This window comes from Populus alba, chromosome 14 (genome assembly GCF_005239225.2).
Source record: "Populus alba chromosome 14, ASM523922v2, whole genome shotgun sequence".
Lineage (NCBI taxonomy): Eukaryota > Viridiplantae > Streptophyta > Magnoliopsida > Malpighiales > Salicaceae > Populus > Populus alba.
The window spans coordinates 6693626-6717327 of NC_133297.1; the positions used below are offsets into that span (position 1 = coordinate 6693626).

Below are 23702 nucleotides of genomic sequence, written 5' to 3' on the forward strand. Positions count from 1 at the left end.
TTTTTTATTCACTTGGGGTGTCCGGACTAGTTTATACGTACCTCGACTAATCCTCTTACAAACTTTAAAATTAATGATTATATAAATTTTCAGTTACTATTAATATTAACAGTTACATAACTCGAATTTAAAATTATAAAAAAAAAATAATTTCTTGATTCTAAACTTTTTAATACTATGCCACCTTTTAGATAGTAAATTTTACTTATTAAACTGCGCTGTGGTCAATTTAAATATTACATATTAAATCCCTATGTTACGGTAAATTTAATTCTTCATATTATAAAAGGAAATGTAGGTTTCCGAAAGTGCAGAAGGTTTGGTAATCCACTCACGTTTCTGCTTTCTTTTTAGCTCATGTAAGAACAAAAAGTCAGCATCTTTGAACCAGCCATGACGATGCCGCCTGGCCACATCCAGTGCATGAGCATCGACCAGGCCCCAGAGGTCCGCAGTTCCACATTTTAAATGAATTAACTCGAGATTCAAGCCCGCCACGTGGAATAATTATTTTCAACACGATCGGTCTCTCTTTGCAAATATTATTGGATAAGTCCATGCACTTCATGCATTTAGAGATATGCATGCTTCTTATAAATGTTTTTTTTATTATTATTATTAATCATCTATAAATATTTTCATTTTATATATTACGTGGATTTTTCTTCTATTAATCGCGGCGGCAATTATTGGCTTCTTCTATGCCATGCTTTTTTTTTTCTTCTTGATGTTAAATAATATAAAAAAATATTTTTATGAAATTAAAAATCATTTAAAAAAAAACATTTTACATCACATGCTAATTAAATCCAAAATATCCACCGGGGAATATGCACTGTTTTGATGTCATTGTTTACGGTGATTTAAAAAAATGGAGATCATCTAGAATTTGTTTTTGTAGTCAAATTTTATTTTTTAAGAAATTAAAATAAATTTGGTCAGTTCTGAGTTTGATTTTTAATTATAATTTTAAGGTTTTTTAGAACTTATATAATTGTTAATTAATTAATAATTATAAATTTAAGTTATTTTAAAATTATTAAAAATTTATATGATAGGACTGTGCCACACAGTCAATGTGACCGTCTTTTATTGTAGAAGCCAGAGAGTAGAATTCTCAGAAACATTATAAAAAGGTGTCTCCCATGACTCCTAACACGCCCACCATTCACACTCGACTCTGTTATCTTCTTCAGCAAGTGGCTTTCGCTCCAGTAACCTTCTGGGTGTGTTGTTACTAGCTAGTGTCTACCGTGTTAAAACCTCCATAAATGGCTGCCTTAAGGAGCTTATTGAAGAAAAACTCCTCATCAATCCCAACATGTAACGAGCTGGTGATGATTAGAAGATTCTTCTCTTCGGAAGGTGCTGCTGCTTCCTCTTCTTTTGCTCAAAGACTCAGAGATTTGCCTAAAGATCTTCCTGGCACTAAAATCAAGACGCAAGTTTCCCAAGTATGTCCATCTCCCTCCATATCTATTGATCATTAATTTTAACCAAAAAAATCTCTTTGCTTAATTCCTGTCGCATTAATGACGATAGTTTTCTGCTTTGCTATTAACCATTTTCTTCAAGTACAGTGGTACTCTTTTCATTGGGTTTTTATTTATGATTTCAATGTTTTTCTCCTCAATCCGGTTATATATATATATAATTCGGTCCAATAAGAATCCTCATATAAAGAATGAATAGAAACATCTTTCTGTGCCCACCGGAGTGATCACTGCGCTGTCCCTTTTTTCTTCTTTCCGACAGTAATGTCGAGCCACGAACTAACTGTACCGTTGCCTATTCAGCTCTGAAACGACAAGTCGTCTTCATGTTTGGGAAGACTAATCGTCGACATAGGTTTCAGCTAGTTCAACCAAGTTGTTCATACGAAAAAGAGAGTGGATTTTCAGTGTCGTGGATTTTCTAATCTTGGACCAAATTTTGTTTCCAAACTAACTCACTCTTTTTTTATAATTCAAAATATTTAGCTCATTGGGAAAACTCCAATTGTGTATCTGAGCAAAGTGACTGAAGGATGTGGAGCTTATATAGCCGCCAAGCAAGAGATGTTTCAGCCCACTTCTAGCATCAAAGACAGGTATCACAGAACTCAAAACTATTTTCCTATGTTATCATAAACCTTAAGGTCAAATAAAAACCATAATGTTTATGCTACAGACCGGCATTGGCAATGATAGAAGATGCAGAAAGGAAGAACTTGATTGCTCCTGGGAAGGTTTGCTCATAGTCATAGCTCTAAAACTTTTAGATATTATAGTTTCAATCAGATGCTTGAATTTTTTGAATTTCTCTAACTTGTTTATTCATGTTATACTAGACGACTTTGATAGAGCCCACATCTGGTAATATGGGGATCAGCATGGCATTTATGGCAGCCATGAAAGGGTATAAGATGATTCTAACCATGCCTTCTTATACTAGTTTGGAGAGAAGGGTGACCATGAGAGCTTTTGGAGCTGAGTTAATTCTGACCGACCCCGCTAAGGGAATGGGAGGAACAGTTAAGAAGGCTTATGAACTTTTGGAATCCACTCCAGGTGCTTTCATGCTTCAACAGTTCTCAAATCCTGCCAATACTCAGGTACTTAATCTCACAATAGCAGTGACATTGCATAGCTTAAAGGGCTTATCGAGAGCAATGTGCTCGAGTTGTTATTATTTTGATGATTTGGGATTTTAACTCTCTTATTTTGTAACTATTGGATTGATTTCTGAAATCAAATGGAAAAACAGATCCATTTCGAAACTACAGGCCCGGAAATATGGGAGGATTCACTTGGAAAAGTTGACATCTTTGTAATGGGAATAGGCAGTGGAGGGACTGTCTCTGGCGTCGGGAAGTATCTCAAATCCCAAAATCCTAACGTTAAGGTATCTAATTTTAAATTCTTGCTGGTGCTTTCACAGCCTCAGTGCCACGTGCTGTCATAAATGTTAGCTTTTATTTCTCCCATAATGTTTTGTCTTCATTTTTATATGATTGTAGATTTATGGAGTAGAGCCTGCGGAGAGTAATGTACTTAATGGTGGTAAACCAGGTAAGAGCCTCGCTCTGCTCTAGTTCTTTTCGTTTTTACTTTTCTCCTCTTGTTAATAGGAAGAAAGGAATTATAAAGAGTAAAGCTAGAATCTTCTCTGCTTCTTAGAAGTAGAATGTTGTTTCCAATATTTTTAAGCTTAAGGTATAATAACCTATAGAGGTGGAATGGAGGAATATAACATGATGGAGGTTATGATTTTGGTCTTTGTAATTTTGAAAACTGATGTCAAGTCTGTACTAAATTCCATACTTATAAGACCCATCCCAGCCCATGACCCAGCCCAAGACAGGTCATTGGGGTTTGACTGGGTCAACCTCTCAAGTGGCTCAAAAGCAAACCCGGCTCAAGTAAGGCTCGGGGTTTGTAGGTCATCAGGTTGACCTGCGGGGCTGGGACGAGTTTGATTACCATGCTAAATCCCTTGCTATGGACAAAGAAGTTGAATCTCTATTATTATGTCAATTGAAATAGGTCCTCATGACATTACCGGCAATGGGGTTGGATTCAAACCAGATATATTGGACATGGATGTAATGGAAAAGGTCCTTGAGGTAAGTACCGCTGAATTGAAGGAAAGGGTAGAGAATAAATGTAACTAAAAGATGAGGCATTTTCAATTTCAGATTCTGAAATGCCAAACTGACAGCGAAAAAATTAAATGGCAGGTTAGTAGCGAAGATTCTGTGAATATGGCTAGGAGGTTGGCACTGGAAGAAGGTCTTATGGTATTTACTCTTAACAAAGTCTGTTATCGTTGACAATTTGGTTGATTTTCTATCTTTGACAGCCTCTTGCACACATATGCTAATGCAAAGCGCAATGCTTTAATTTTTGTATATGAATCGGTTTTCATTGAGCTTTGGCTGCAATTTTTGGGTTCTTGGATTTGTAGTTTTCAAGACACGCATCTGCTTTCAAGAAATGAGCAGTGGCAGAGTACTGTTTGTTGTTTAAATTTTATTCAATTATTTTTGGTTTGTGAAGGTGGGAATATCATCCGGAGCCAACACAGTTGCTGCACTCAGACTTGCGAGAATGCCAGAGAATAAAGGCAAACTTATAGTGGTAAGAACAGCTTATATTTCAATTCTCAAAAACACAGAATTTAAATTTTCTACTGACAATTTACACTGTTTGCGGGATGGGGGCACGCTGTTAATAATGACTTTTCTATTCCTGAAGTTGTTAGCCTACATGTTTGATTGTTATGGGGATTTCATCAATTTAAGCAAACTTCCTCATCATTTAGTTGGGAATTCTTTTTTCACCCGAGTAAATTAATTCAAGTATGAATGCTCAGTAAGAGTTGTTGCTGGTTGACTTTCAGACAATTCATGCAAGTTTTGGGGAGCGATACTTGTCATCTGTTCTCTTTCAAGATCTGAGGAAAGAAGCCGAGAACATGCAGCCAGTTCCTGTGGACTAATTCATTCAAACATCTTACTCGATGAATGTCAAAGGCCTCTTGCGCAACCATGTCTCTCAATGTGGTTGTTGAACGATGTGCAGCAAAATATGTACTCTGTGTCCGTGCAGGCGGCTTGTCTCCGTAACATTTGTGGTGTTAGAGCTTGGTTGTCTCTTAAAGTCTGGCTTTAGTTTCCAATTTCACTTGAAAAGTATCCTCTGTATTGCAGAATTTAGTTGAGCAATGGAAATTATCTTTCCTTGATGCCCGCTTGAACATCTTGCAGTTGATTTTAACCAGCGTCAGTTGAATTAATATTTGCTGATCAATGAATTTTCCAGTGAGAAGCCATAAGTTTTTTTCTATGGTTCTCTAAGATTTTAATACTTTCATGGCTAGGATGAAGCATCGCTACCTCTAAACTGCCGAAGACCGTAGAGCAGGAATGGGATATAGGAATTTAGAATTTCCACGCTAATTTCTGCGTTATGGATGCAACATTTTCAAAATCTTGCCTAGCGCAACCTTTCTCCACGTTGATATTAATTGACCCCCCTCTTAAAACCGGCCTTTGCTTAGGTGGTAGAGAGGAAAACTGTACTGGAACCAAGTTTTTAAATTTTAACACGGATATGAAAAGTACTAAATAAACTCATTGTAAAAACGGATCTTAAAATTGTAATGGAAATTTTAAAATACATTAAAAAAAAAATCATGCTCCAAATAAAAATTCATTAATACTGAAATGGCATTAAATTCAGTCCAATTTAATATTTTTCAGTCCAATTTTCACCCCATTAATTCAATTCAATTCAGTTCAATTAATTCAGTCCTATAATACTGAAATGGCATTCAATTTAGTCCAATTCAACAGTTTTCAGTCCAATTTTCACCGAGTAATATTTAGTCTAATTCAGTCAAGATATATAATATATACTGTGGCATTTAATTCAATAATTTTCTCACCCGATCAATTCCATTCAATTCAACATTATACATATACAAATTACAAGACCGGCAAAATGATTTACAGGGTAACAGACTAACTAACAATTAACTAGGCAAAATACAAATCTATTACAGGGGTAAAATAAACTATTGCAGCGATGATGATGAAGGCAAAATGAACTTACGGTGTCACCTGCTGCTGTTGAAGATGATGATGATGAGCTGAACGGCTACTGTTGAAGATGATGATGATGAGCTGAACGGCTACTGGTGAAGAGGCCCGACCGCCCGATGTCACTTGCTGTTGTTGAAGATGGAAAAGAAAGGAGATCATTGTCGGCATGCCGCTGTTAATGAAGATTGTAGAGGAAGCTCGAAGTCGTGAGCTGTTGAAGAGATCGTTGTCGGCTCGTCGTGGTTAAAATCACGATAAACAGAAAAGGAAGCCGCGACCATGAGCACTGAGGAAAGAGAAGAAGTGGAGACTGGAGTCACCGGACCGTGAACACTGTCGCTGGCCGCTTTTGTGGAAGATGGAGATTGTTGTCGCCGCTTTTGTGGTTGCTGATTAGGGATTTGTTCGGTTGGAAACAGTATTTTGTGCGTTGTGATTTGTGAAGATTGATTTGTGAAATTGAATTGTGCGTATTTTTCGCCTGAAGTGAAGACAGTCACGTGAGTCCGTGACTGTGCAAGAAAAATCCAATAGGTGTCTGACAGCTGGACATGAGGGGGGTTTTGTTTTCAGCACCTCATTTTGGCCAAAATCACAAAATTGGTCATGAACTCGCGATTTTACGTGATTTCATCCGATTTTTGCAATTTTACCCGATTTTATCCATTTTCGATTTTTTCAAGCGATTCAACATATAATGCATGTTTTGACTCATAAAATCGTACAATTTTACGAGTGTATGATTTTACGAGTGAAAACGTGATTTTAACCATATTGAGGGGAACCTTAAGTTAAAATTACCGTTCTGGGTTTTACTCGTCCGTTTGAATAGTTTGGCAGACAAAATAATTTAAAATCGAAAAATCAAAATTTATTAAAATTGCGGTGCATGCACAGCCCTGTTCGAGCACTTTAATGATCTTGGAGTCGTCGTTTTCACTCTACGGTCATGGTGTGTAGGTACTAGTACTTCCAGTTGCCAAATGGTTCTTTCAGTAGTGGATTATGCTCGTCTGCAGAACGTATGTGGATAAGAAGTAGACAGTTGACCATCTTGGTTAGATTTTAGGTGGCTGGCAGTAAAGCTACGCGAGGACATTTTGTGGATAGACGATTGTTATATTAATAAACGCTGAAAATCATAGTAAAAAATGTTTTTTTTTTATATAAATATATTAAAATAATATTTTTTATTTTTTAATATCAAGATCTAAAAATAATTTTAAATAAAAGTAAAATAAAAAAAATTATTTTCTATTTTTGAAATGAAAAAACAATCTTACTCTAGGCAAAGTCAAAGGCCATAATATGCGTTTGGAACTCTTTGAACCATGTCATTTACCCCAACTTAAATTATCTTTAGAGGCAGCATGGTAAACATGTTATTTTAAGGAACCTCTTTCATATTAGTTAGGTTTTTTTTTTATTTTATTTTATTATTAATGTAGATATCCGAATCAAGTTACATGTATCCCAACTAATCCTATAAAATTTTGAAAAGTAATGATCATATATATTAATGATCAGTTAGGTCTTTTGCTAAAACATGCCGCTAGTATATTTTATACTCTACCTTTTTAGTTAATGGTCAAACTTTTTTTTAAAAAATAGCACGGTAATAAAAATAAAGAGAATAACATTGTAAGATTTATTTAGAAAAATAACATAATTTAGTTTAACTATTCATGTGAGATATTTATAATTCTAGTCCAAAATATTATTCGAACTGGGATGTTTTTTAACTTCATGCCATAAAAGCAATCAAGTCAATATTTAATAATTTTACAATTCACAATCAAACATAATTATAATTCATTTAACATTTTAATTTAATTTAAACCAAATTCATAATTTCATTACATTTGGGAAATATATCTCAGCAATATTAAAATAATGCATGGTAACTCATTCTAGTTATAAATCATTTCCCTCTCGACATATTGGTAAAGTTGCTAATAGTACTCGATGTAAAGTATTCATTTAATCTATCAAGACATAAAAGACATGCATTGAAAAACAATTCATCACTGCAAAATAATATCACGTGTTGGTGAGATGGCTATTTCATGGTTTGGAGAGAGAGAGGGGGGGGGCGAGTCTAGCAAAAACAAGAAAAGAAAAAAGGGGGCTGGGTTTTAATCGACTGGAATCGTATATATTGTATGCGACTTGCCAAGCTATGTTTTTTTTAAAAAATAAATTTTGAATTGTGTTAGTTTTTTTTTTTTTTTTTTTTTTTAATTTACCGGTGCTCCTTCGGAAAGAAAGGAAAAAAAAAGGTCAATATTATACCAGGAAGTGATTCTATAGTGGGCCATGAAGGGACTCTTTGAAATCTGATCCTCTTATTGATGCCCGGATTGGACAATCTTACCCCCGCATTCGGGATGGGATGCTCTTTAAAACTTTCGATTACTTTTGTTTTTGTTCTCGGGCCTAACTTGTAAGATATATTCCTACAGAAGAAGATAAATTCTACACGTGGCCTCCTTTGTCCCATTTCACTTCTTGCATTGCCACCTGTAGTACTTGTTTGAGATAAATTTAAAGCCAGTAAATGCAAACTGTAGACTGAAATAAATAAATAAAATGTTGGAGATAATAATTATTTAAGTTTTCTACGTTTTTGTAGAATTTGAATTAGTAAATTTTAAAGAGTAAATTTAAATTAAGCTATACCTTCGAATTTACATGTTCATTTTTCTCTTCTTTTCTGTCTTGCTGGTGATGTTCTTACAACTTATTCCGTCAATCCATATAATTATAAATAATATATATATTATTTATGTATTTTAGAGAGGTAACAAGATAAGTATAATTTATAAATGTTACGTAGTTGCTGTGAAGATATAAAATATCTTGATCAGGGAAGCTAATCAGACTAGGTTCGTTATAGAAATCTGAACCGTAAATCTCAAACTAAATGAGTCCTTTTTTTATTTTTAATACCTGTCCAGTCTCCTGGAAGTGGAATTTTTATTGCTAACCATGAAAGGATTATAATTATTAATTTAATTTATATATTTACAAAACCAGTGCAATATTTTACAGTATCTTATGATATCATTAATCTTTCCATGCCATATTTTAATATACTCAAATAATCTCTAATGGGACTACTATATTAAGAAAAAAAAAAACTAAAAGAGAGATTCGCACCATGATTTCTTTGCTTTTTTATCCTTGCCTTTTTTTTTTTTTTCATCTAGACCCTTGATTTTTTTTCTATGTATATTTAATTTTTTGACTTGATGATTTGTTTTTTATGGCTACATACTAAGATTTTATGATGTCAATGAAATATTTTGTCACTTAGTTAATGATCGGTCTAACAAAAAAATAAAATTTAATTTTATTAGTTTAAGAGAATTATAGCTAGGGACCAAATTTAAAGCTTAGACAAATATTTAATCTTTTTTTTTTCTAACATCATGGATTGATTTGCATGGACAGATAAAAAGTTTATGCTCTTTTTTTCCCATCACTTGATTTCTTTTTTTTTTAATTTGATTCTTTTGCATCACTTTTTATTTTGGATCTGACTTAATAGTTTCTCTTGATTGCCTAGATATGGAGATATCGAAATATCAAAAACAAATTATAATGCTTGGTTAATGCTGAATTTAAAAAAATAAAATAAAAATCTGTTGATCTAAAATAATTATCACTCAAGAGACCAAATTTAAAACTAAAACAAATGTGATGGATTGAAATGAACGAGTAGAAACATTTTGGTTGATGCTCACAACCCATGTGCTAGTATGCGAGGGAAACTGTCACGCCCTAGTGGTGCTCATAGCTTCCTTCGAGGTTAGAAAATCAATGTCCTTGATGTCATTAGAAGTGTCTTAGAAAATGTTTTTAGTGGATGCAATATGTGTCGATGGAGAAGCGACGATGAGGCTCTGACGATCTTTTTTTAGTCCTTTTCTCTCTCTCATTTTCACGAAGTTCACATTGATCCATCCAAAAAATACAAGTTATGTTGTCAATTTGTTTTTATATTAAATTTTTTTCTTACTCTTTTGATTGTTATTTTTTTTTTTAGGCAAATTGTGTCATCTGATTTTTTTTCACAAAAATTTAGGGCAAACATTCACTTCAACTGCAAATAAAAATAATTAAGAGCCCAATCACATAGAGTTTGACAAGATAGGTCAAGCAGAGCAGTGCCTAACCCTTGTTTTTTTTGTTTTTCTAATTCTTTTTTATGGCTTTCTCTTACATTTTGTTAATTTATATTTAAATTAGTATCCATTTCTTTTTTAATTTGTTTGTAGAACCTCTTTTAAATGATAATTATTTTTTTAGCCATGCATTTAAATTCAAAGAGTTTTTATGATTTATCTATAATTTTTTTTTATATCTTTTACATGGATAAACTTTATTTTTGAAAATAAAAAATATTTTTATATAATATTTTAACATGTGCAACCTTGGATAATGTTTGTTTTCCTTTTATTTTATCCGATCAATTTAATTTTTTTCTCTATTTTCTTAAATAAAAAAAATTAACAAACAAAATATTGTAAATATCATGTCTTTTGAGATTAAATATTTTAATCAACATCTATCTCTTAATTTTTAAAATTTTATTTTTAGATATTGTTAATAATTATTTATTTATTCACACATATAGTTATCGATTTACTTGATTATATATATTTATAATTTTTTTGATTTGAACTTAAATTTTATTAACTACAAGAATGTATTGAAGAAATTTATATATACAGTTTTTTTTTTTATATAAAATAAAAATATTTTACGAACAACGAGTTACATATATATTATTTATCTAAGACACGTCAGCTGCACCTAAACATTCTCTATGATGTTAGAAAATTGTTTTGATCTGTAGTTAGTAGAGTAGTGGAGTGCAGCGCAGGTCACCAATCCTGCGAGAAATTCTCTCCACATTTGACAGGGCACGCATTCACATAGAAGGAGCTCGGAGGAACCTAATATTAGAGATCTCACATCCCATGAACCGAAAGACTAAAACAGTAATTATAACCAAACTGCCGGTTAAACCAGGCCCTACCTTTTCGTAAACTTGTAGCAGCAGTGGTCACGTAGACCCCACCCTAACATAAGAATATAAATAAAATAAAAGGCAGAAAAAACTCACACATTACCAACCCCAATTTACACCCCCCCCCTTTTTAAAAAAAAAATAAAAAAATAAAAACCCCAAATAAAACCAACAAATCTTTAGGGTTTGTTTGACTCTCAACACCCTTTTTTTTGTTTCTTTCTTTATTTTTGTTTCTCTCGACATCCAATCGCGAGTTTCAGTGAGAGTGAAAAACAATCAATCACCTGCTCAGTCTCTTCTCTCTCTTGCAGGATCCATTCCTCTTCACTTCACCGATATTCTCGCCTTTTTTGTAGTGTGCGAAAATCCGAAAACCTAGAGAGAGAAAGTGGACAGATAGGCTAAAAGGCAGCAAGCAGGCTCTGTTTTTATTTTTGTAACGTTGGGATCGGAGGGTAAAATTGCAGTTCGATTCAAATTTTTGGAGGGATTTTTTAACAACACCATTTTAGCTTTCGATTTCTTTTCTGTTCGGGCATGACTTTTTTTTTTGGTTCATGCCATAAACTTGGGGTTTAAAGAGTAAATTTGTATGCAATCTGGTGGTGGTGGAGGAGGTGGGCCCAGTTGGGTAGGACCGGCTGGGCGTGCGGGGTCCACATCATCAGCTGCAGCATCGCCTTCGTCTTCGTCTTCGTCTGCTGCTGTATGGAACCTTCAGTTGGGATTTGATTCGGTACAGCAGCAACAGCAACAACAGCAGTCTAGGCAGGTAAGGTTTTTCTTTTCAATTTATCAAATTTGATTAATTGATATGTGTGATTAGTGAATTCCAGTTGTACTCAATGTGATTGATTAGTTTTTTTAATTTTTTTTATTAATCACGAGTTTGGAGGAGGCACACTAAGCATGCATTTAATCTTAGGAGAAGATTAGGGCATTTAAATTATTTTGAGGTGTAATCAAGCATCTGAGTTTGCTCGGGGGTTTGTTTCAATATTGAAGATCAATGACAACTAAGCGCGGGTCCTGCTATTGGGTATTTTGTTTTAGCAGTTGGTATTCCTTATCTGGGTGATGTTTAATCATGTCTGTTGTTTTCCTTGTTAGTTTATGTGGATATTGTTATTATATTTTATTTCTTCCACTTTTTTTTTTAGAAAAAAAAATAAAGAGCCCTTTTTTTTATTGGGATTATGGAATAATCCTGCAGAAGTATCATACTTGGTGTTCATGGTGGAATCTGTCAAATTTTATGGTTCTTGTTATCTGTCGTGTTTTGCCGGCATTGATTTTTGAGCAGCAATTTTAGATGGAGGTTTTTTTTTTTTTACTGAAATTTATGGCGCAGTTTGCATAAAAATGAATCTTTAGATGCATCATGCATGCATTTATTTTGCTTTCTCTTTTAGATTCTTGTCAATATGAAGGTGCAGTGGTGATTCTAGTGCTCGGTTGACCATCTTCGTGCTTGTTTCCAAATCCAATTTTGTGTACTTTGTGAATTGTATGATATTGTGCTTATTTCTAAGATTTCCTTACGGGCAAGAGTAGTTTGCACTTTCATTTTTAGGTGAAATTTTGGTAGCATTTGTTTTATATTTCTAACTGTGCATGCAGGCATTACAGCAACAATTACTTAGAAAACCCGAAGGGAATGAAACCCTTCTAGCTTATCAAGCTGGAACTCTTCAAGGAGTTACGGGAGGGAACAATTTTGCTTCTTCTCCAGGCTCAATGCAAATACCTCAACAGTCCAGGCAATTATTTGATTTGGCTCGACAACATGGTTCCTCTCAGGACGGACAGAATAGGAATCAAGGTGTTGAGCAACAGGCTTTGAACCCAATTCAACAAGCATATCTTCAATATGCTTTCCAGGCCGCCCAACAAAAGTCAGCTTTGGCAATGCAGTCTCAGCAACAAGCTAAAATAGGAACACTGGGCTCTCCTGCTGGAAAGGATCATGACATGCGGGTGGGAAATTTGAAAATGCAGGAACTCATGTCCATGCAGTTGGCAAATCAGGCTCAGGCTTCATCTTCTAAGAACCCATCTGAACATTTTTCTCGTGGTGAAAAACAGGTGGAACAAGGTCAGCAGCAAGCCTCTGAACAGAGGAATGAGCAAAAGTCTCCAATCCAGCCTACTGCCATTGGACAACTAATGCCTGCAAATGTTACTAGACCCATGCAGGCACCACAGGTTCAGCAAAACATCCAAAACATGGCAAACAACCAGCTCGCAATGGCTGCTCAGATGCAAGCAATGCAAGCATGGGCACTTGAGCGCAACATTGATCTGGCACAACCTGCAAATGCCAACTTGATGGCGAAGCTTATTCCAGTCATGCAGGCAAGGATGGCTGCACAACTAAAGGCAAATGAAAATAATACTGGTGGACAATCATCACATCTCCCTGTGTCAAAGCCACAGGTTGCTTCTCCATCCATTGCAAACGAGAGTTCTCCTCATGCAAATTCATCCAGTGATGTCTCTGGGCAGTCTGGCTCAGCAAAAACCAGGCAAACTGTACCATCTGGTCCCTTTGGCTCAACTTCCAATGGAGGCATGGTGAGTAACCCTAACAACCTCACAATGCAGCAGCAGGCTTTTCACAGCAGAGAGAACCAAGCACCTCCTCGACAGGCAGTTGTGCTTGGAAATGGAATGCCTGCAAACGCAAGCCAAGGTGCAGATCATACTCTGCCTTCAAAAAATGCATTAAACAGCCCAGAAACTTCACAGACACAGCAATTCAGGCACCTGAATCGATCTTCTCCACAATCTGCTGGTCCTTCTAATGATGGAGGCTTGGGCAACCACATCTCTTCACAAGGCAGGCCAGCTGTCCAGATGGCACAAGAGCGCACTGGGTTCACTAAACAGCAGTTGCATGTTCTGAAGGCCCAAATTCTAGCATTTAGGCGACTGAAGGTCTAAAAGTCTTTTACCTGCCACTACACATTTTCTTAATGTCCACTTGAAATTTTCAATTGACTTTATAAGTTCTCAGTGGATCACATGTTTTTTTTTTTTTTTTTTGCTTGATAGAAAGGAGAAGGTACTCTTCCACAAGAGCTTCTTCGAGCTATTGCTCCACCACCCCTTGAGTTGCAGCTGCAGCAACAACTTCTCCCTGCAGGAGGAAGTAATCTGGACAGGTCGGGTGGAAAGATTGCTGAAGACCAAGCCAGACATCTGGAGTCCAATGACAAGGGTTCGAAAGCAATGCTATCTATGAATGGACAGAATTTTTCTAAAGAGGAAGTTTTTACTGGCGATGAGAAAGCAACCGTCTCAACCATGCATATGCAAAAGGCACCGGCTGTGATGAAGGAACCCACTCCCCTTGTGGCTTCTGGGAAAGAAGAGCAGCAAACTGCTACATGTTCTGTCAATTCAGACCAGGAGACTGAACATGGACTTCTGAAAACTCCTGTTAGAAGTGATCTAGCAGCAGATAGGGGAAAGGGCGTTGCTTCACAGTTTCCTGCATCTGATGCTATGCAAGCTAAGAAACCTGCACAAGCAAGCACTGTGGTCCAGCCGAAAGATACCGGCTCTGCCAGAAAGTATCATGGACCATTATTTGATTTTCCCTTTTTTACTAGGAAACATGACTCTGTTGGGTCAACTGGGATGATTAACACAAATAATAACCTAACATTGGCCTATGACGTCAAAGATCTTCTTTTTGAGGAAGGCATGGAAATGCTTAACAAGAAAAGGTCAGAGAATTTGAAGAAAATCAATGGTCTACTAGCAGTAAATTTAGAGAGGAAAAGGATTAGACCAGATCTTGTGTTGCGGTTACAGATTGAAGAGAAAAAGCTTAGGCTTTTGGATCTACAGGCGCGTTTAAGGGATGACGTTGATCAACAGCAACAGGAAATCATGGCAATGCCTGACAGACTATATCGGAAGTTTGTTCGGCTATGTGAGCGTCAACGGATGGAGCTGACAAGGCAGGTACAGGCCTCTCAAAAAGCCATAAGAGAGAAGCAATTGAAATCCATCATGCAGTGGCGCAAGAAACTTCTTGAGACTCATTGGGCCATCCGGGATGCACGTACTGCCCGTAACAGAGGAGTTGCTAAATACCATGAGAGAATGTTGAGGGAGTTTTCAAAGAGAAAGGATGATGACCGAAATAAAAGGATGGAGGCATTGAAGAACAATGATGTTGAAAGGTATAGAGAAATGTTGTTGGAGCAACAGACTAGCATCTCAGGCGATGCTTCTGAGAGATATGCTGTTCTCTCGTCATTCTTGACTCAGACAGAAGAATATCTCCATAAGCTGGGAGGTAAAATAACAGCTGCTAAGAATCAGCAGGAAGTGGAGGAGGCAGCTAATGCCGCAGCAGCAGCTGCACGACTGCAGGCATGATTTATTCACCCCCCCTTTCTTTATGTGAGATTTGGTTTGGAACTGCTAATTCATTTAGTTTTATTGTTGATTAAAGGGCCTATCAGAAGAAGAAGTACGAGCAGCTGCAGCTTGTGCTGGTGAGGAAGTATTGATAAGAAACCGGTTTGTGGAAATGAATGCACCCAGGGACAGTTCATCTGTTAACAAGTAAGTTATTTGTTTGATTAAATTTGTCATGTTTCCCACGTTGAGGAGAGGAGTGAACTGGTTATTTGATTTATTACATTCTGAATGGGTGTAGTTGGTTCCAAGATCGAGGCTTCTGTGTGCTATACAATATATCCTAAAGGCATCTAACACATGCCACTAGTGATCTTCACATACATAATTTACTTCCACATTTTCATCCTGTACAAAATTGATGCTTGATTGTAACAGTTTATGCTTTGTCGTTCCCTGTTAACAGATATTACAATCTTGCACATGCTGTGAATGAAAGGGTCATAAGGCAACCATCTATGTTACGAGTTGGAACCTTACGAGACTATCAGCTTGTAGGCCACTAATCTTTGGTGTATTTTTTTTAATTTTATTTCATTTTCTTTTTGCTACATTTTAAGCCTTATCATGTCACAAGTTTCTTAAGCTATTTGTGTTTTGTGTGCTTGTTTGTCCCCCTCAGGTTGGGTTGCAGTGGATGCTTTCTTTGTATAACAACAAATTAAATGGAATCTTGGCAGATGAGATGGGGCTTGGAAAGACTGTACAGGTTTGTTTCTGTTGGCTCAAGCCTCTTCTTTTTATGGAAGCTTAAGCCTTTAAACCACATCCTTTTAAAAAATGAAATATTTGAAAACAAATCCCATCTATTTGCTTTCAAAACCCTAGAGGTTTAATGTCTCTGAACTCCATGCCTCATATATGGATCCTTTGTTCTTGGAAAAATTATTAGTAAGTTCACTTCTCTCAAGCAACAGACCAATTCACCAATAAATTCACCTATAATAATTTTATTTTACAGGAGTTTATTTCTTTACATGCTTCCTATAGTACCCTCCGAAACTTTGCATTGCCTAAGAAACTTTTCTTTTTGAGGAAAAAATCTAATAACTTAAAGGTGAATTTGTTGTGTCAATGATTAAAGACATAAATTAAAAAACAAATATGAAGTTATATGTCCTAAGAAAATGTTCACTTTTAAATACGAGAAGTAATTAAAAATTCTAAAGCTTTAGCTGATTACATACAAAGAAACTTATTGCCATGAAAATCCAAGTCTAAAAACCTTTTTTCCTTATATATACATTTATATATGTAAGAAAAAAGTAACTAGATAAGACTTGTAGTTTTTGACCTGAGCTATAAAAATGCTGAGCAAATTAACAGTGAAACCCTAAAAGCTAATGTTATACATGTTGAAAAAAGAAGAAGAAGGGTGCATTTACCCGTTCTCTTTTAGGAAACTTGCATGTGAATCTGAGAACAATTCTTATAATTGAGCTGATAGTTGTGAAATAATGAAGGATAAATTGATGATTTAGAATCTCAATTATGGAGTATATAAAATTGAGATTTTGTGGAATGAAAAGTTGCATAATGAACTTATTGGTCTTTTGCATGTTAATGGTGAACCCGTTGGTGCTTTCCTATTGGTAGTCAACTAGAATAATTTATAGATGACATAATAGACATTTTTTTTTATGTGCTATTCTTAAATAATTTTGTTCCTATGCAGGTGATGGCATTGATTGCTTATCTAATGGAATTCAAAGGAAACTATGGACCACATCTTATAATCGTTCCTAATGCTGTTTTGGTGAATTGGAAGGTTAGTTACTCTTAGTTGCATATTTATTCACATATTTATTCACAGGATTTTTTAGTGTTTTTTGATGCCTGACCGAGTTCATGCTGCAGAGCGAGCTACACAACTGGCTGCCATCTGTATCCTGCATTTATTATGTTGGTGGAAAGGATCAGCGGTCAAAATTATTTTCCCAAGTAAGAAGAACACATTTACGCTCATTTGTTTTTCACTCTTCAGATTTATTATGAATTGCTGAGCTTTCTTTCACTGTAACTCTGTAGGAGGTTTCTGCCATGAAATTTAATGTCCTTGTGACAACTTATGAGTTCATCATGTATGACCGGTCAAAACTTTCTAAAGTTGATTGGAAGTACATCATAATTGACGAGGCACAGAGAATGAAGGACAGGGAGTCAGTTTTAGCCCGTGATCTTGATAGATATCGCTGCCAGAGGCGCTTACTTCTCACGGGGACACCATTACAGGTCTGTTAAAGCTGTCTATTTTATAGCTACACACCATTGTTACTCAAATGCTTATCTGTGTGTCTTGGGGAAAACTTAGATCTAGAATACAGTTTTGAAGTCTTGGCTAGTTTGTGCTTCCATGGCCTAACTGTCATTTAGAGCATGTTTGGGAGAGGAGAAATGGGAGGAAAGAGTAAAAGCAAGAAGAAAATTGGAGGAAGAATAGTTGATGTGATGGCTAGGAATTCTGTATTAGATCCCTCATCCCATTCTGAAGTCAAGTAAGGAGTCCTATTTCAGAAGCACGGACTCAAACACTCTTTATGTTTGGAAGATCATTGTTCTTCACTCTCTTGCTATTACCCGCAGGTAGCGCAGCAGGATTACTTCTGTTTAGAAGAAGGGCGAAAAAGTGAGTAATAGAAGTTGGGGACAAAATTTTCTCCTTGGACTCATTTTCTTTCACCAACATGAGAGAAAATGAGAAAGATAATCCTTTCAGTTTTTACTGGATTGATTTACATAGATGCACACTTTCACATTTGATTTATAGATCAGCTTTGTTTTGCAGGACTATTATATATTTAGCCTTGGTTCTTTTTTCCCATGATTACTTTTTTTATTTTATTTTTACATTTCCTTCTAAACACAAAGAGAGTATAATGTTCTATTCTCGTCACATGCCCCCCCCCCCCCAGTTTTCATGCCAAATGCAGTCTTGATATCTTTCTTGGTATTTATCTGTGCGCTGCTGTGTATTCACAATCATGCACAAAATTGCTGTTGCTCCACTGAACCTTACTTTAACCAAAAAACTGTGTTTGGGTCTTATTATATTTAACTTAGAGATCGCCTCAGCTGCATAGCTCATGTATATAAATTTCATATTATTTCTAAATGGCATTCTGTTTAAACTAATCAAGAACAGATGGTCAATAGATTGAAACCTCTGCAGTTTACAAATGAAAATTAGAGTCTCAATTTGACATATATGAAGCAATATTGTGATATTAAGAAAAATAATAGCTCAGAAATTCAATATTAATTCTGTCAGCAATGAATTTTGGCTATGGCTTTACATGGATTGATTTTGGGTTCTGCAGAATGACTTGAAGGAGCTATGGTCGCTCTTGAATCTACTTCTGCCAGAAGTTTTTGATAATCGTAAAGCATTTCATGATTGGTTCTCAAAGCCCTTCCAAAAGGAAGCTCCAATGCATGATGGAGAGGATGACTGGCTTGAAACTGAAAAGAAGGTGATCATAATTCATCGACTTCATCAAATTCTAGAGCCTTTTATGCTCAGACGTCGTGTTCAAGACGTGGAAGGTTCACTTCCACCCAAGGTATGGCATTAATTTGTCCTCGTCAATCATGATGTTTTCATGTGGTGGATTCTAATACAGTGCTACATTGCAGGTTTCCATTGTCTTGAGGTGTAGAATGTCTTCTATACAGAGTACAATTTATGATTGGATCAAATCTACTGGTACTATTCGAGTTGACCCTGAGGATGAGAAGCTCAGGGCTCAAAAAAATCCAGCATACCAGCCTAAGGTGTACAAAACTTTAAATAACAGATGTATGGAGCTCCGAAAAACTTGCAATCATCCTTTGCTTAATTACCCATATTTCAATGACTTATCCAAGGATTTTCTTGTTCAATCTTGTGGGAAACTATGGATTCTGGATAGGATTCTCATAAAACTTCAAAGAACAGGCCATCGGGTGCTACTCTTTAGTACCATGACAAAACTCCTTGATATATTGGAGGAATACCTGCAATGGCGTCGACTGGTATACAGAAGGATTGATGGAACAACTAGCCTTGAAGATCGTGAATCGGCTATCGTGGACTTTAATAGCCATGATTCAGACTGCTTTATTTTCTTGCTTAGTATTCGTGCTGCTGGAAGGGGTCTTAATCTTCAGTCAGCTGACACGGTTATCATATATGATCCTGATCCAAACCCTAAGAATGAGGAACAGGCAGTTGCTAGAGCCCACCGGATTGGACAGACAAGAGAAGTCAAAGTCATTTATATGGAAGCAGTTGTTGACAAAATTTCTAGCTGTCAAAAAGAGGATGAATTAAGAAGTGGAGGCACCGTTGATTTAGAAGATGACCTTGTTGGTAAGGATCGATATATGGGTTCTATTGAGAGCCTAATAAGGAATAACATCCAGCAATATAAGATTGACATGGCTGATGAGGTTATCAATGCTGGGCGTTTTGATCAAAGAACAACACATGAGGAGAGGCGAATGACTTTAGAGACATTATTGCATGATGAGGAGCGGTATCAAGAAACTATGCATGATGTTCCATCACTCCAAGAGGTTAATCGCATGATAGCCAGGAGTAAAGATGAAGTTGAATTATTTGATCAAATGGATGAAGAGTTTGATTGGACTGAGGAGATGACGAGGTATGATCAGGTACCTAAATGGCTTAGAGCCAGTTCAAAAGAAGTGGATGCTACTATGGCTATTCTATCAAAGAAACCATCAAAAGCTATCCTTTTTGCTGATGTTATGGGTATGGTTTCCGGTGAAATGGAAACTGAAAGAAAACGGGTGCGGCCAAAGGGGAAAAAGTCTCCTAATTACAAGGAAATCGATGATGAAAATGGAGACTATTCTGAGGCAAGTTCTGATGAGAGAAACGGTTATTCTGTACATGAAGAAGAGGGAGAAATTCAAGAGATTGAAGATGATGAATCCAGTGGTGCTGTTGGGGCACCACCCATTAATAAGGACCAATCAGAAGATGATGGTCCCCCGTGTGATGGTGGGTATGAGTGTCACGGAGCTTTGGAAAGCACTAGAAATAATGATGTACTAGATGAAGCTGGTTCCTCAGGATCATCCTCTGACAGCCAAAGAGTTACACGAATCATCTCTCCTGTCTCTCCTCAGAAATTCGGGTCACTTTCTGCATTAGATGCTAGACCAGGTTCACTTCCCAAAAAGCTGGTATGTTTCTTCTGTACCTATTCTTGTGCTTCATTACTGACTTGGGTAGTATTGCTATCCATTTACTGTTCCATTAATATTGTACAGCCAGATGAATTAGAAGAGGGGGAAATTGCCGTGTCTGGAGATTCTCACATGGATCACCAGCAATCTGGAAGTTGGATGCATGATCGCGATGAAGGTGAAGATGAACAGGTTCTGCAACCTAAGATTAAACGAAAACGTAGTATTCGGCTTCGACCCCGTCACACTGTTGAAAGGCCAGAGGAGAAGTCTAGCAATGATGTGCAACGTGGAGATTCTTGTTTGTTGCCATTCCAAATGGATCATAAATATCAAGCACAGTTGAGGAGCGATACTGAAATGAAAGCATTAGTAGAGCCTAGTGGATTCAAGTATGATCAGATTGATTCCTCAACAAGTAGGCGAAATTTACCTTCAAGAAGAATAGCCAAAACACCTAAGTTACATGCTTCGCCAAAATCTGGCAGATTGCATTTGCAGTCTGCTCCAGCAGAGGATGCTACTGAACACTCCAGAGTGAGTCTGGATGGTAAAGTTCCAAGTACAAGTGGTACTTCATCTTTGGGCACCAAGATGTCTGATGTCATCCAGAGAAGGGTATGAACTCAGTTCATTTATTATTCTAATTTATTTTGTCTTGTTAATATAATGTAATTGGATAGGTCATATGCGCCTAAAAGAGGCTTGACAGTGGAAAATCAAGATTGGCTTGGCACATGATGTTCTTTACATCAAGTGTAGACTCTCTTTTTAATTGTCTGTCCCTAGTTATATCTTATATCATATTTCTGTATATTAACTGGAAGTTTCAATTGTGCAGTGTAAGAATGTTATTGGCAAGTTCCAAAGGAGGATAGACAAGGAAGGACAACAAATTGTACCTCTTCTAGCTGATTTGTGGAAGAGGATTGAAAATTCTGGTCATGTAAGTGGTGCTGGAACTAATCTTTTGGATTTACGGAAGATTGAACAGCGTGTTGACAGATTGGAGTATAGTGGAGTGATGGAGCTTGTGTTTGACGTGCAATTCATGTTAAAGGGTGCAATGCAATTTTATGGGTTCTCACATGAGGTATGATTTCTCATCCAAACTTTCACTTAAACATTTTTTTTCTCTAGAACATTTTCTCCTGGAAAATGCTACTGGCGATGTCTCTGTATATCCTGTTGGAGCATGAATATGGTCTCTTTGAAACTTTTTTATAGTATGGCATTTGTCAATGATTTGATGTGGAATTTGTGTCCCGTCATGGATAACCAATTTCTAGAGTGCTCTATTATCTTTCTTTTATAAAAGTTGTGTTATTCCCTCTTGGAAGATGTCATATTATCTGTTTCGTAGTATCATTCATTTACAAGATTTTTAAATTCTTTTCTATGCAAACATTTTGGATATAATTTTGAAATGTCCAATTATATATTTCTTGTTTTGGTTTTCTTTTTCTCGCACTTGAACATAATGGACTGGTATGATCGAGTAATTTATGGAAACATCATCTTTGAATGTAGCCCAGTTCAACTTTTGATTTTAAGGTTTGATCTATTATCCCATTAAAGGATGAGACAAAAAAAGGTGGGGAACTATTCTTCTTTATAGTTGTTCTTGAACACTTTGCTTGACAAAAGCTTATCCTTTGGTTACATCCTATGATTTTCATGTGAATCAAAATTTCCAAATTCTTCCCTGTATATAAGTGAACATATGCCCAGTTGTCAGAACAATGGAATTTTGTGATTTCTTCTATCTATTACTTCAATTAGCTGCCTTAACTCCCAATGGTGCCAATTACCAGAGCTAATCTACTTGGTCGAACTTCAAAACAAGTTAGAATCTCAAGTTATGTTTACATCATGCAGGTTAGAACTGAAGCAAGAAAGGTGCATGATCTCTTTTTTGATATCTTGAAGATTGCATTTCCAGACACCGATTTCCGAGAGGCCAGGAATGCTCTATCTTTCTCTGGCCCATCATCAACTTCCGTTACTGCTCTGTCTGCAAAACAAGCTGCTCTTGGCCTAAGCAAGAGAAACAAGTCAATAAATAATGTGGAACCTGACAACAGCACTACCCATAAGCCAATGCAGCGAGGATCCATTCCTAATAGTGACGACATTAGGAGCGTCCGTGTGCCCCAGAAGGAAACAAGGGTTGGGAGTGGAAGTGGCAGTAGTAGGGAACAATATCATCAGGATGATTCTCCACTGCATCCAGGGGAGTTGGTTATCTGCAAGAAGAAGAGGAAAGACCGGGACAAGTCAGCAGTGAGGTCAAGGACTGGATCAAGTGGTCCAGTCTCCCCCCCTAGCATGGGCCGTAATATCACGAGTCCTGTTTTGAATTCAATACCTAAAGATGCGAGACTGAATACGAGTCCTGTTTTGAATTCAATACCTAAAGATGCGAGACAGAATACGAGTCCTATTTTGAATTCAATACCTAAAGATGCGAGACTGAGCCATCAGAATAAGCATCAGCAAGGGTGGGTGAACCAACCACAACCACCAAATGGTGGTGCGGGGAGTGTTGGTTGGGCAAATCCTGTAAAGAGGTTGAGGACAGATGCTGGTAAAAGAAGGCCGAGCCATTTATGATTTTTCTCAAGGATAGTGTATAATATAATGGAAAAATTTGTTGTTGAGTTCAGCCGCAAAGTGTGCAAGTGGCCCTTTGTGGCCTGTACCAGTGCTGTAGCTGCTACTGTTAATATAGCTGTAGGTCATTGCTCTCCCATTGTATACTGCTCCTTGCATGATTTTAGAAATCCAGTAGTTTTTGCATGTGCATCTTGTAGTTATTGTTGCCGTGCCTTTACCAGATTAAAGCTTATCTTCGTTTTGCTGTCAGCCTTCTGAGCTCCTGTTTGTGTGTGTAATGGCACACAAGAAGAATGCATCTCGCAATCTCTTTCCAAAATAATCGGGAAATTTGAAATCTTTTTGTTGGCAATCTTGTAGGGTTGAATTAGGTATGTGAATAGGAAACGTGATTCTGGTCGGCAGTTCCTGAATATTAGAAAGATAATTTAATTGAAGTCTGAACCATGAGAAAGAAATGGTTAAATTGGTGAGATCTTGAGAATTATGTGTGTTTTTGTGTTTTAAAAATAGTTATTTTAAATTAATTTTATTTGGTATTTTGAGAGATTGTTTTTATGTGTTGAGATTAAAAATACATTTAAAAGAAATAAAAAAAATATATTGTTTTAATATATTTTAAAATAAAATATTTTAAGAAATAACTTGATAGATTGGAAATAAAGTAACAAATTTGCGTTTTGGATGACAATAGATGGTGGTGCTGTGCTAGTGTGGCAGTGATGATTGGGAAAATCTGAAAATTGGTGTTCTTTTTGTTCATCAGACGGGGATGTAAATTGATGATTTGCGGGCCACAATTCCCTTCAGGAACATTACACAACATCTTACAATACC

General features: G+C 36.4%; 2 protein-coding genes across 3 annotated transcripts; both read left to right on the top strand.

The window, feature by feature from the left end:
- Window positions 1-1144: 1144 nt before the first annotated feature.
- LOC118041630 (bifunctional L-3-cyanoalanine synthase/cysteine synthase 1, mitochondrial) lies at window positions 1145-4725 on the top strand. Its single transcript, XM_035049081.2, has 10 exons — window positions 1145-1454; window positions 1980-2089; window positions 2170-2227; window positions 2330-2593; window positions 2746-2883; window positions 2999-3050; window positions 3525-3604; window positions 3719-3778; window positions 4038-4118; window positions 4381-4725. Exons 1-10 carry the CDS (start codon window positions 1272-1274, stop codon window positions 4477-4479), a joined length of 1125 nt encoding a protein of 374 aa, XP_034904972.1. The 5' UTR covers window positions 1145-1271; the 3' UTR covers window positions 4480-4725.
- Window positions 4726-10773: 6048 nt separating this feature from the next.
- On the top strand, window positions 10774-23054 carry LOC118041629 (ATP-dependent helicase BRM). Of its 2 annotated transcripts, none has more exons than XM_035049079.2 (14): window positions 10774-11394; window positions 12243-13559; window positions 13677-15008; window positions 15091-15203; window positions 15463-15550; window positions 15679-15765; window positions 16732-16824; window positions 16914-16997; window positions 17085-17288; window positions 18374-18616; window positions 18690-20246; window positions 20334-20867; window positions 21091-21342; window positions 22128-23054. In XM_035049079.2, exons 1-14 carry the CDS (start codon window positions 11215-11217, stop codon window positions 22860-22862), a joined length of 6819 nt encoding a protein of 2272 aa, XP_034904970.1. In that variant the 5' UTR covers window positions 10774-11214; the 3' UTR covers window positions 22863-23054. The 2 variants fall into 2 exon arrangements, with proteins under 2 accessions (XP_034904970.1, XP_073260607.1); XM_073404506.1 differs by having other exon boundaries at window positions 10775-11394; window positions 18464-18616.
- Window positions 23055-23702: the final 648 nt, after the last annotated feature.